Source organism: Gallus gallus, chromosome 1 (genome assembly GCF_016699485.2).
Source record: "Gallus gallus isolate bGalGal1 chromosome 1, bGalGal1.mat.broiler.GRCg7b, whole genome shotgun sequence".
Classification (NCBI taxonomy): domain Eukaryota; kingdom Metazoa; phylum Chordata; class Aves; order Galliformes; family Phasianidae; genus Gallus; species Gallus gallus.
In genome coordinates, this window is record NC_052532.1 from 178,850,617 (window position 1) to 178,865,060 (window position 14,444).

At 41.4% G+C, this 14,444-nt stretch overlaps 1 protein-coding gene across 2 annotated transcripts; it reads left to right on the top strand.

The window, feature by feature from the left end:
• Positions 1-265: 265 nt before the first annotated feature.
• GJA3 (gap junction protein alpha 3) lies at positions 266-13,965 on the top strand. Of its 2 annotated transcripts, none has more exons than NM_001398090.1 (2): positions 266-1,536; positions 6,434-13,965. In NM_001398090.1, the coding sequence occupies exon 2, from the start codon at positions 6,451-6,453 to the stop codon at positions 7,984-7,986; it is 1,536 nt and encodes a 511-aa protein (NP_001385019.1). In that variant the 5' UTR covers positions 266-1,536; positions 6,434-6,450; the 3' UTR covers positions 7,987-13,965. The 2 variants fall into 2 exon arrangements, with proteins under 2 accessions (NP_001385019.1, NP_001035734.1); NM_001040644.2 differs by having other exon boundaries at positions 266-459.
• Positions 13,966-14,444: the final 479 nt, after the last annotated feature.

The following is a 14,444-nucleotide window of genomic DNA, read 5'->3' on the forward strand; positions in this document are numbered from 1 at the left end:
TCTGAGGAAAAAAATCAAACTCCTTTGTGTGAATACCTAAGATTTAAGATGCATCTAACACCGCATGGAAGGGAGCGCAGATCCTCCCCTGCGAGGCCTGTGGGCAGTGAAAGAGCTGCGTAAGAGCCCCTCACAGAACCCAACCTCCTCCGGCCGCTGCGCGCGGGTACGCGGGGCCGCCACTGGGCGGCGCTGCTCCGCCCCGCCAGGGCCGGGTGCCCGGCGCCCGCCAAAGAGCCGTGCCGGGGGCGCGCCGTGGGCAGCCGCCGGCCTGAGGGGAGCCGGGCTGCCGGCAGGGAGCGGCCGCCCCGCCGGGCACCCGCAGCCTCCTCCGCCTCCCGAGCGAAGCTTTGCGGGCTTGTTTTCCCCAGAGTTAAACGAGCTATGAGCGAACGCTGTCCGGACTCACCCGAACGAGCTGAGCTTTTGCTACTGCCGATAGCACTGCTCCCGCAACGCGTAAGTAGAGCGCCGCGGGCGGGTGCCCGCTCTGGGGGACGGAGCGGCGACCTCAGCCCCTCAGCCGTGCCCCGTGCTCAGGGGGGCATCGCGGGCCGGGGTCGGTCCCTGCGCTCACCGGCGGGACGGAGTCTGGCACGGCGAGAAGCGCCCAAACCTCCCCCAGCACCTCGGGAGTGCAGCGGAGGGAAGCACCGGGTGCTCCGGGATGGTCACGGCTGCTGCCCGCCCCACTGTGCACGTGTAGGGGATGGCATTCCTTCCCTAAGGGGTGCCACTCACATTTGAGCACTGATGCGCATTTCGAGCCCCTCAAAGGGGCTGGAAAGTGTTTGAAATGAATGTTCTTTGGAATTCTTCGAAAATTTGATGAGGCAGATGTTTACCAATGTTAGCAGAATGAAAAGTTGTCTTTTTTTTTTTTCCTATAGGAAAAATTAAAAAAAAAAAAAAAGAAGGTATCAGAAAGATATTTGAGTCCATCCCTGACTTGCTGAGGAAATCACACTAACACAAGATGTTGTTAGGAGTCCTGAGCGTGAGTTAGTTGTGTAAGAGCCTGGCACAGGTGTAAAGAAGGAATTGAACTGAGTAGCCAAAGCTGCTTGAGTTTCCCTTTAAGGGAACTTTAAAAGGAGAAGGGAAAATCTCTCTGGAACATTTCAGAATTAAACTAGAAAAACAAACTTCCTTGCTTTTGATCGTGCGGAGAAGTTCTTTAAGATGTTTGAAGAGTATATCTGGCACTGCCTCCCCTGCAGTTACCGCAACGTGTGTGAAGTGCCCTCTTCTTCAACCTGTCTATTGGGTGCCTGCTGCTCTGTAGTGAAAAAGGATCTTGAATCTTTGAACTGGCAGCAAAGCTCCTCTTTCCCTTGTAACGCTGGGGCGGGGGGTGGGACGCTCCTTACTGTGCAGTTTTTGGATGCATGTGGCTGATGGTATGTGGACACTTGACAGATCTGTCTCATTCACGCTCCACTCACTCGCGATGTAGGGACTGTCCCCTTCATGCTCGACGGCCACTCCTAGTGCCCCGGTAGCTCCACACTCTCCTCACCTTTCAGTGTTTTGTTGGTAAGTCACTGTCTTTTAATTCCAAACTAGAGCTCTAAGGTGGCATTTTAGTATGCTGGGAAAGGAAATGGGTTACTTTTTGTTTCTGTTTTTCTCCTGCGAGCAGAAATCAGAACCGAGGTTTGCTATGGCAGGGAAGAGAGGAGTTGTGTAGGTGGAGTGTACTCTCCTGGGCTCAGCTCCCTGTGCTTTTCCTTTACTTGAGCCAAACTTTCACTGAAGTCAAGAGGTTTTGTCTAGGATTTAAGGAAAAGGCTCCATTATGTTTAAGACGGGGATTCATTTCTCACAAGTTTTTAAAGTGTAATGAAGGTGATTGTAGATGTGTCTCGAAGTGTTACACTGAGCATGAAGAAAGGTGTTTTTCATGCCCTCATTAAAAACAAGTTTATTAACCCAATTATGAAACCTCAACTGCTATTTCATGTATGTATGTGTACAAGACCAATGCCATTAGGTTTCACTGAAAATTACAGCAGCTCATTCTCTCCCTTCACATTTTCCAGACATGGTCCACTGCACACTTTGTGCAAGGTGACATCTTTTCCTTTACTATAATTTACTATAAAAGATAATTTACTGTAAAAAACAAGGAAATATTGCAAGTTATGTTTTCTCTTTTAGCAGCATTTTTTTCCCCTCATACTGGTTTGTGAAGTGTACATCATTTTGACTATAAAAACAAATCCCAAGATATTACAGACTATCAAAAGAAATGAAAGGAAATGCGGGCTGAATTTAAGAAACCATGTTCTGACAGAGATGTATTAGTCTCAGGATAATTGCTAAAGGACATTTTTCTAGATTTGACAGCATTATAAAATCATAAGTAGAGCAGGTGTCACAATAAGGAAATATACGTAACATAGCTATGTAATCATTTGTATGTAAGTGCATGCATGTGTATGTATCCATACATAAGCATATGTAGGACTAAAATCATAAGTAATTAAAATATCATATTTCATAGAATAGATACTTACTGATGATGAACCTCTTCTGTGGCAGGATCCGAAATACAAATAGAAATAGTAACTGGCAAGTTTATGAATGCCAGATTATCTATCCCATGTAGATAGATATATTTAACATAACAGCTTTTAAAATGTATTCTCTCTCTTGCTCATTCAATCACACACACTCACAAATGCACACAGCATTCACTAAGCCAATTTTACTTATATTGAACTTGTTAGCTAATGGTAGAACATTAATTCTTAAGCATTTTTCAGTACTTGTCTTAACAGGGACATGATTTAGCAGAGGGGTTGTTAGAGTTAGGGTAGCATGGTCAGGTTGCAGTTGGACCTGATGATCTTTAAGGTCTTTTCCAACCTGAGCAATTCTATGATTCTATGATTTTTAAGTGACACAACCAATATATATCACTCCCTGTTCTTATGAAATGATCCCAAAGTAGATGAACTCCTTGCTTTTCACATCATTGAATCAGAGTGCTCTCTGACACAGATTCTCTGTCATTCCCTTGCAAGTGTTTTTTCTTGAATTTCATTTTTTAATCTGTATTTTTTTCCAACTATGGAAAGAAAAAGAGCTCTCCCTTTGCAAACAGTATGTGAGACTAGAGTTAAACAATTTCCTGTCTCTGTATTTGAAAGCACGATCAGCAGTGCTGGAAGTAGTGCTGTCCAGGTGAAGTTTAGTACTACAGAGCTAGCTTGGAACCATTCTCAGCTGAAATACTGAGTAGTGCCTGTTTAAATATGATGTAGGTATTTTGTTGTTGGACCTAATGGTGGCAACTCAAATAAAACTCTGTGAGCCCTTGGGTTTAGTCTGATGTCATTTAATCATTTTTTATATCAAAACACCCCTTTAAAGTGTCTGTTATTTTCGTGTGAGTTGCATTGGCTTTAAGAATTGCTCACTGGAGAATATATTAACACTGGAAGAAGATAAAAGACTTGGATCTCTGCAATCTCTCCAGCTACTGGAGATAAGTATCTTTTTATTGCCTTTGGAAATGATGTCCTTCCTATACTTACTTGTAGGTGATAGGCATTTGTGGGGAAGGCAGTGATTGCTGCAGCCAGTAGAAAATGAACATCGAGGTTGTCACCTCTGCACGGTTTAGACACAGTGAAGCTCACTTGTGTGTATTGCATGAATCCTCAGACTCTAAAAGAAGTCATTTAATTAATGTAAGCATTGGAATAGCTTTTTAAGCATATCCATCCAAGAGCTGAATTTGTGATCATGTTTAACTGCTTTAATCCACCCTGTATCACAGTATTTGTTATTCCTACATTGCAACTTTTATACTCAAAATAAGAAGGTTCCCCAAGAACATTACCATACCATTACCACTGAACTGAGCATATCTCTAAACGGCTTTGAGTAAAATAAAGTTACAAAATGAATGAATCATTCCCTGAAAAATTAATACTTCTCAAGGTTAGAATTCCTTCTTCATCCAAAATATTATAACATAACATTGAAATTGAAAAATATAAAACCATATTTAATTAGAATTAAAGAAATAGAGCATCCTGTCGATGTTTATGTAGTCTTGAGTTAGTATTTTGAAGGGCAAAAACAAGTTCTTTAAAAACACCTTGACTATATTAAAAATAAAATAAAATACAATGAAAATGAAATTAGGACCAGGAACATTACTACACAAAGTCAGTATTTCCTTGTTAATAACTTCACTGACAATTTATCATGCTGTACTGCAAAAGGAATTCCATAATATCAAAGGCAATGTTATTGCAGGATATCAGAGATCTAATTCATTGTGGATAGGGTTCTTGTTGAACTAACTCTGTGGGGATAAGAAGTTCTTCAGCATTCTAGGATTTCCAAAAATGTTGCTTTTTGTGTGGAAATATACTGTTGTGCATTTACAGGTATCCTACTTCCTCATAGTAAAATTAAGTTATACAAAAAATAACAAAATAACTGTAGTTACCTTAACTAACAGCTTGAAAGAAGTTCAGTGCTGATTTTGGAAACGTTCCCTTTTGAATTTCAGTGACACTGTTGTTGGAAATCACAGTAAGTTAAATACCAATAATAGTGTATTTTCTACACGTATTGATGAACTCTTTACGTAAAGAGTTACTCTACACGTAAAGATGAACTTGGGAGCTGTAGCACGCAGGTGCTTAAACAAAAAGTCAAAAAGTGTATGCAAGTGAAAAGAGTGAAGTGTAATTTGATTATGCTAATAAAAATACGTCGAGATTTTTAAAGAAAATAAAGACATCATCTTTTCTGATAGTGAATTTATTTATTTATTTATTTATTTATTTGCATCTAGATTGTTGTATCTGAACTATAAATATTAAACATTTCTGAACGTACCGAAAGTAAGTGTATTTGTGTTTGTTAGGTGAGTGAAATGTACTTTTTACATGTATTTCACAGGCCAGAAGTGATAGCAGCAGTTTGTAGACTGAAGACAGCTAACAAGAATCTTATGAAAAATATATAATGTTGTATTTCAAGCCTTTCCAAATGATAATTGCATCACTGCCTAGAACTGAACGTGGGAAGGCATGCATGAATTGGTGAAACCACTACAAATGTGCACCAGTTGTTGCTCACAGAAGCAAGATCATACTTCATTTCTTTGTGCACAGCTGCCCCGAGTTGCTGTTTTTTAAATAATTTTATTGATGTTTCAGCACATGTGGCTCAGTAACCACAAATGACAGGACAGGGGAAGAACAGTATAGAAACCTTTAAACCATCCCTCTTCACATTTATCATTTTCCCCAATACTTCCTGTTATTCAGTAATTCTTTCTTTCTAAACACGAGTAGACTTGGAGAGCATGCTTGTGGCTGTGCACATTCCAGAATTAAACTGTAAATTCTACAGATTTTGAATAAGAATTTTTATGTTTGTGCTGCATTAAAATAGCAGAGACTTGAGACATTAAATAACAGAGACTTGAGACATTACTGGCCTCTTTAGTGCTATAATAATTAAGTCCTGATGACAAATAAGTGACTTTGTATCACGCCATGATAAAACTGCAGTCACATTACAATTAGAATTTTCTGATTAACTGAACTAATTTTCACCTGTTCTTTCCTAAAAATAGGCAAGAGCAGTTAGAGGCACCTCAGGTGAAATTCCAGTTCTGAATTTGTCTTGCTGGCCACTGTGTACAGACATTTACAGCTGCACTGGCTGGTGGAAGCACTAAGCATCCTGCTTCTGCGTTCCCCAGAATGCATGGCTGCATGGGACCTGAGGTTAGCTCTGAAAGCAATGCCTCCAATATATCTCCATGGAAACAACAACAGATACAAAGAGCACAGTAACAGTACTTGATAGGACATATTCTCGGCTACAAAAAACTGTTTTTCCACACAGTCAGCACCATGAGCTAGGCATTTTCACCAGCGGTGAACCAAAACCCTTCGTGCCGCACTGGGAAAAATCTGCATGGCTGCTGCTGCCACTGCTGAGATGCACCACCCACTGCCTCACTGCGCTCACATTCACTGTTTGGTCTTTGTATACCTTCAGCAAGTGTTGATGAATGTCAGTGGGTGCCATTTTTTCCACATGGAGGAATTCAGTTCCACAGCTTTGCTTCATACGCACTTCCACGCCAGACGCCATTCTGTCAGACTGCCCCTCTGCTGCCGTCTGACACACAGCAACAAAATGGAATGGAAAATTGGTGGGAAGGTTCAGCCTCTACTGCCATCCCACCAACATCCACCTCTGATGTTATGAGCCAAAAAAATGAAATAGAACGCTTTACTTTTGAAGCAGCCCTCGTACTTTGGAACATATTTGTGCAATATTCTGCAAAAGGAAGTACATTTAGATGTCATTTATGGAGGAACAAGCTGTTCTGCTGCAGCATTGTATAATAACAATATTTTTTAACATTGCTCTAATGTTCTTATTGCAGGTTAGAAATCTGAAACGATGGGTGACTGGAGCTTTCTGGGGAGGCTGCTAGAGAACGCGCAGGAGCACTCCACAGTTATTGGCAAGGTTTGGCTGACAGTACTGTTTATCTTCAGGATACTGGTGCTGGGGGCCGCTGCTGAGGAAGTCTGGGGAGACGAGCAGTCAGACTTTACATGCAACACTCAGCAACCTGGTTGCGAAAATGTTTGCTATGACAAAGCCTTCCCCATTTCTCATATCCGCTTCTGGGTGCTGCAGATCATTTTTGTCTCCACTCCAACCCTCATATACCTGGGCCACGTGCTGCACATTGTACGCATGGAAGAGAAGAGGAAAGAAAAAGAGGAAGAGCTGAAAAAGAGGGGAAGTGTCAAAGACAACAACTACCCAGGAGCAGCAACGTCTGGTGGTGGTAGTGGAGGTGGCAATAACTTCAAGGATCCTCCTATCAAAATGGGAAAGGAGAAGCTTCCGATCCGTGATGAGCGTGGTAGAATCCGTATGGGAGGTGCTCTGCTCCGTACCTACATCTTCAACATCATTTTCAAGACACTGTTTGAGGTAGGCTTCATTGTGGGCCAGTACTTCCTTTATGGCTTTGAACTAAAGCCAGTCTACCAGTGCAGCCGTCCACCTTGTCCACACACTGTGGACTGCTTCATCTCACGGCCCACTGAGAAGACAATCTTCATCATCTTCATGTTGGTGGTGGCCTCTGTCTCCCTGCTGCTGAACATGCTTGAGATATATCACTTGGGATGGAAGAAGCTTAAGCAGGGCATGACAAGCCAGTACAGCCTTGAGATGCCTGTTACAACACTGACACCGGTCATGGTAACAGGGGAATCCAAACCAGTTTCCTTGCCACCGCCAGCACCACCTGTGGTGGTAACGACCACTGCACCTGCTCCTGTTCTGCCTGACACGCGTGCTGTCACACCGCTGCTGGCTCCAGTGACCATGGCACCCTACTATGCTGCGGCTGCTCCTAGGACACGACCCCCTTCCAACACTGCCTCCATGGCAAGCTACCCTGTTGCTCCACCAGTTCCAGAGAACAGGCACCGTGCTGTCACCCCTACACCCGTCTCCACTCCTGTCACCATCCCAACGCCCATCCCCACACCCACACCAGCCATCATCAACTACTTCAACAGCAAAAGCAATGCCCTGGCAGCCGAGCAGAACTGGGTCAACATGGCAGCTGAGCAGCAAGGCAAGGCACCCTCCAGCTCAGCAGGTTCCTCCACGCCTAGCAGTGTCCGGCATCCCCTTCCAGAGCAGGAAGAGCCCCTGGAGCAGCTTCTCCCACTCCCAGCTGGGCCGCCCATCACCACAACCAACAGTGGCAGCAGCACCAGCTTGAGCGGAGCAAGTGGCAGCAAATGGGATGTGGAAGGCGAGGAGGAGCTGGCAGAGGAACGGCCCATCTCAGCCACCTGCACCACCGTGGAGATGCATGAGCCGCCGTTACTTGTAGACACACGGCGTTTGAGCAGGGCCAGTAAGTCGAGCAGCAGCAGAGCCAGGTCAGATGACTTGGCAGTGTAGTGTGATCACCGCTGTGCAGTGGAGCAGCTGGCTGAAGGCAGAGTGGGCAGGGGACGTTCCCCGGGGAGGCCAGGCCTGGCATGGGTGGGAAGGCCTGGGTTTCAAACTTTGATGCTTGCTGTTTTTGCACTCTGTGAGTTGTAGTGGGGGAAAATAGCAACGTTTTCTAATAGGTCAGGGGTGGCCAAAGCGTAGCCCGTAGGCCAGGGGACCAGTCCTGCTCTCTTTAATGTCCATGGCAGATCTCCCAAGGGCAGCCATAGTGGAGGCCTACAGAGGTAACAGGTGGTGATGGTAGCTGGTCATGTGCCCTGAGGCTGACTTTTATTTGAGCAAAATGTTCCTATCCCTAGTGCCCTTGTGCCTGCCCATCATCTCCTTCATGCCCTTGTCTTCACTTCCAGCCTTTTCACATATGCTCTATGTGAGCAGATACTATGACTTATTTTCTTCCTTTTAAATCCTGTGTAGCCCAATGGCAAACATCAGGATGGCACACTGCCTGTTGGCACCTGTCATCTCTCTGGACCAACTTGCCATATTAAAGACCAAGGTGACTGCAGTCTCTTCCATATAACAAAACTTAAGGAAGCCTTTGTGTTCATGGCAAATTGCCAATGTGGTCCTCTTGGCTGGGCAAAGTTTGGGTAACCCCTGTAATAGATTTTATCATTTTGAGGTTCATCTTTCTATTTATTTTTTTTTCCTTTTTATTTTTTAACTCTTGACCTGTTAGGAAGTGTTCGGTTTGACCTTCTATCCAGTGTTTGCCAACCATGATCACATCATGTTTTGAAGCCCACAAATATATTTGAGCATGCTTGGTAATAATTTTAGATGACTTCTGAAATTGCTTAGAAGAGGACAGGAATGTAAACCACACACCTCAGAAATGATTACACAGAACAATTTCTCTTCAGAAAGCAAGGATTATGGTTTCAGTACATTGTGGCCCTATATGTTGCCCATGGACAATCAATAGGATGAAGTAGAGCTCTGCATTTTAGACTATTAGTTACCAGCTTAAGTTTGTTGGAAGAAAGTTATTTAGAAGTAAACTTGAGTGCATATTTTTAAGTATTTGAACATTTCTAGAGTAATTTTGATCTGTAGATTTAAAGTTAATTGACTGTGTACTTACTCATTTTAGTTTGATTTTTGATCATACAAGAAAGTGTAAGGGGAAGGAAACAACTAATGGTGACAAAGTCCCAAAGCAACATTTCCTGTTACAATCTACCCTGTCCCTTATCAGCAATCTGTAGTGTCTGAGAAGTCTGTAAAAAGAGATTTAGACAATGTTGTGTTGCAGAAAAGGTGGCTAAAATATCTGGGCAACATGCTGGTGGGTCTGTATTGACCCCACTGAAGTCACTTGCAGAATTTCCGTTCATTTTAACAAGTAGCAAGGTTTGGTGATGGAACTTGCAGGCCATATTCAATCAGAACTAAAATTCACATGGAGTTTTGGGAGCTGGAACGAGTGTGGATTTGGAGCCGTATATAAAGACTTTAACATCCTGCTTTTGAAAAATTGTGAACTTCCCTTAAAAATGAGTGGAGGAAACTACTGGGTATTTTTTTCTAAGGTGCAGCTTTCCTTTTGACTGGCTTAATCCTTCATTTCTTTGTAACAAATACTCTTACATAATTTAGTAAGAATTTTGAATTCCTGAGCAGGCTTTTGAGAGTTTGGGTACAAAGCAATTCAGGATTAGGCTCAACTTCTGTTCTAAGCAAAATCCAAAATAATTGAAGCTCAGAGTCGGCCGTTTTGCTGCTGTAAATTGGAAGTACTGTAATTGGAGAAGAGCAACCAAACACACTGGGATAGCCCTTCACATGTTGGAAGCATTTGGCCTGGCAGTGCAACCCTTACTCAGGCAAAGCAGGGTCATCCTGTAGCAAACAGTTAAGTTGCCAGTTACTGTGCTGTTAAATGTTTTCTGGAATGTGTTTATTTTGTTCAACAGTTAAAATGTTCCCACCACTCAAGCTTGAAGTGGTCTGCTTTTGAATAGACACAAGGATTTTCTCTTGGTCAGAGGTACTGTTCTGCAGCCCCTGGGCATGCTGTCTCATGACTTCATTGACCAGCTTGTAGAGAACCAGGTGAGAAGTCTTTTCTGATGCCACTGATCTTGGGGCAGACACTGCATTAAGAGTCAATACATAGTAGTACAGTAAAGTTATCTACTGCTAGGTGTTCAGCTTGAGGCATTCACTCTTGGATTTTCTGTTACAAGCCATAAGAACCCTTCCTACAAGAAAGCCAAAAGTTGAATCCCACTTTCTGTTGTATCTATGCAACTGTGCTGAACTTGATGAAAGTTGATGAAATTGCCTAGTTGTAAAACAAAAAGTGTTTAGCACTCAAAAATTTTAGACTCATTAGTACCTGTAGTAGAGGCTTTTAAGTTTAGGTAAATGCCGAATAATTAGACTGCTGAAATAATGCAGTATGCATCTCTGCATATCAGTACATCAAAATTCATTGGCTGGATTTTCCTTTCATATTTCTGAAGAATGAAGTCAAAGTCTTTCTGGAGTGTATTTCCAGACCACCTGGGAAATGTGTTGTTTTTTTTTAATATTGAGGCCCGAAAGCAAAACTGACTTTCTGTTTGATGGAGCCCCGTATCTTGCAGTCCTTAACTTAGTGCAGCCCCTACAGAGTGAGTCCTGCAGGACTGCATCCATATTGTATATATAAAATGCGGACAGAGATAGTTTTAATTTAGGATCAACTGATATATTTTGAATTAACGTGTGGTTAGAACTGCGGAGAGCTCAGGTGCTTTTGTGGACTGTATGGTATTTTGAAGAAGAGTAATTACTGGAAAGCTGTAAAAGATCCTTTTTTCTCTTTTTTTCTTCTTCTTTCTTTTTCTTTTTTTTTCCCTGTAAGGTTCAGGGGGAGAAATGTAACTCTTCTACAGCCCCCAAGAGAAATTTGACAACAGCCTCCACATCAAAGCAGAGCTTGTCTGAGAAAGCAAAGCTACAACTTAGAGGTTGTGCTTTTAAAATCAGCTTGTTTATTTTCCACCAAATATTTCTGCCGTGTCAAGCTTCTTGGTTACCTACAATTTCATTTGGAGTCCACTAATTGTTCCTTCCTTGAAGCCCAGGTAATTGTTTGAGCAGAGCTCCCCGTCAGTGCTTACCACTCCCTTTAGTTGCTGTGTCACATCTGAGATCAGATTTGTTGAAAAAAGTCTCATTAATGTGGCAGAATTTGAGTATTTTAATTAATCTTATGAATTTTCACTGAATTCACATACGTGAGTAAAGCAGAAGGACCAAGCTCAGAATTTGGTCTAATGCAGTGTTAACGTAGGACTATAGGTCTTAATTTGGAACTAATGGAAAACTTAGGATAAGATCTAATTCTTTGCGCTTTTCTTTCCCAAATAAGAATTACAAATAGAAAATATTTAGTGTCCAATAAGAAATTTTCATAACGTAACTATTGGCTGGTGTATCAAAATGTGAGTTTTACAGTGATTTAAGGTATTTGCCCTGTTCTGATATTAAAAACAGATTAATTTGCCACCTTCCATAGTTCTAGGAAAAATGTACAAACGCCAACTAACTTGCAGAACAGATTGTCAGTAATATCCAATAATTTTCAAGTTGTTTACTCTCATACATTAATTAACTCCAAAGAAGGGGCTGGTAGCAAACAATACTTTGTCTTAGCTTGGTCATGTAGGGGGTTGAAAGCAAAATCCTGAAAGATTGTATTCACGCCCATAACCCAGTTATTGCAGAAGTAGAACAGAATCATGCCTGATATTAAGGAAAGTGGAAGAAAAATAACCACTAATTTTTACTCTTTGAATAGAATGATTGTGGGAAGATTGTTTTGCCTTAACCATGGTTAAAAAAAATAAAGATTAAGTAAACTATGAGAAGGAAAAGAAGAAAAGCAACAACAAAAAAGATACTCTTTGAGCAAGTTATCACGTGTATGCTCAGCTACTCTTTTTCCTGTAAGACATCTCACTGTTACTAATTGACCCTGCTTTGAACAACAGGGTTGGACTAGATGACTTCCAGAGGTCCCTTCCAACCATAGTGATTACATGGAACATATTTACCAAATCACTGATTGCAGTAGTACATTTTTTCACAATAGTTTTACAAAGATATAGGAAAAATATATCTGTACTGTACATAAATGCATGGTTTCTTTGCCGTGGGCAGAGATGTTCTGTTTTCTGTCACTGAGCTTTTTTAATTAGTGCAGCTGTGAGTTAATAGAAAAGAAAGTGAAGTACAATTTAAAACCACACATTTCTTCCCTTTGTGTTTTGATTAAATGAAAACAGCCTGCCTGAACCTTCCCTGTATTGAAGTGGTATATTTTGTCTATGAAAATCCTTCTATTGTTTTTTCATAGATAAAAAGGTGCTCCTTGAATTTGTTGATCCAGGCTGCCATGGAAAAATGCTAACTTCTTGAAAATAAACAGCACACACTGAGAAAGCAGATGAACTGTGTTCTTCTCCAGTGTAATTGAGAAGCCAGTGGTGTGCAAAGTGGTGCCAGGGGTTGATTTGGCTTGGCATATCTGTCATTTATGAAGGTGCATGGAGCTAATTAAATGTCTGCCATTTTGCAGCTCTTGAGATTATTTCCTAGTGTGAACACCCAAGTGTAGGATCTGTAGAATAATTAAAGCAAGCTTTAAAACTCAGATCAGTTCTTAGGTCCTCTTTCAGTGATTCATGGGACTGCCCCAGCTGACGCAGGCTGTTGCATTTCGCTGAGCTCCTATGAGTGATAACAGTCTGTAAGAGCAGAGCATTGAGCCCCCAGGTCCTTTATAATTTTTCAATACATGCAGTAACATCATGGATTTGAACAGGCTGGCTTTTTTCTTTTTATTTTGCCTCCTGAATATTTTTGTTTCATTTTTTTCCTGTGAAAAGTGTGCTCTTGTAATTTTAATTTTCTGAAGTTTACATTCAGTTTTCGATTTCAGATTGCACATTTGGATGAAATTGTTTTCTGAGTTTACATTTGTGTAAGAATTAAAAGAATGACTCTAGCAATACGCTAAACCTAAAAGAGATTGTCTTACTCCGACACAGGAACTTTTCAGACATAAGGTAATACCACTAAATAAAAGGAAACCCGATCACTCACCTACCGTAACAGTCTTGTCTGCATATTTAAACTATGGGAGCTGGTTATATAGGGAGCACACTATGGAAAAACACACTTAATCACAAACAATTATTACCAATCAATTTAGGGTTCACTATTATTTATATGCCTTTTTGTGTGTGTAGAGTTTCAATGACAGAAATCAGCTGTGGCTGATGTCTTCTAAGAGCAAAATTTACAGCCTGGTAGAAAATTCCAAACAAAATACTTGTGGAGAAATACTGCACTGTTTAAGACTTTACCAGCAAGATGAATGTTTTGTTTTCTAGCCAGCAGTACGGTTCTGAGCCTGCAAATACAATCTCATCTGTCATTTCTACTTGTGCAAGTAAGACCAGTAAAGGTAATGGGACTATTTGCATAAGCAAAAAACACTGACGTGAAAAAAATGAATTGCATATTTGCATTTTAAGTTTGTTGCAAGATGCCAATCAAATGCCAGAAGTTTCAGTCCTTGAATAGTTACACAAGAAATGTGAACATGCTTTAACATGGAATATACTCCTGTTCCCATTTACACCATATCTCACAATTAAAAGGTAGTAAAGCACAAGAAAGCTTACTCAGAGCTTTCTTGCTGCTTACCAGATGTTTGTCTTTTACATGACAGAACCTGACAACAAACATAATGAATTTTCTGGACCATCATGGACTTACAATAACAATAAAAGCAGCAAACAATTAAAAGTGCTGTCTTCCAAGAAGTGCCTTGTGTATTAAATTCTGTAAGAAACAAGTTGATGTAAATGTTAATTTACCTCAAATGTTTACAAAATCGTGACTAAATAAACTTTTTGTACCACAGCATTGTCTCTTTTAGATTAAATTTTCATGCCTGTGTAGATGGTCTTTCAAAATACAGGAGTGACTGAACAGTTAAGCAGAGTCAGTTCTCTCTCTCCCTTTATTCACTTGCTCTGCTGCTTCCCTTCTTCATATGAAGTGCTTGCTGAAGTGAAGCTGTTGGAAAACTGGATGTTGAGACCCTTCTCCTTGCAGAACTCTCCTGGCTTCAAAGGAAGCGCACAGTCCAGAAGATGCAGCTGATCAAGACCTGCACTAGCAATTACAAGGGGTGAAGTGCTGACTACCTCAAAACTAGTGGGAGGTCTTCCTCTGCTTTCTGCTGAATACAGGTTTCATCCTTGGCTCTTACTTTGAAGTATGTGTTTGTCTCATGTTGTTTTGGTGTTAATAAGGATTTCCATCCTTTCACCACCTGTTAAATTCACTGCTTTTGACCTGTACAGGCTATTAGCTATCTGGCTGATTTGTCTAATAAG

Bases quoted from the DNA above. Each gene is read 5' to 3' on its own strand.
- GJA3 (NM_001398090.1), top strand. From the start codon at position 6,451: ATGGGTGACTGGAGCTTTCTGGGGAGGCTGCTAGAGAACGCGCAGGAG.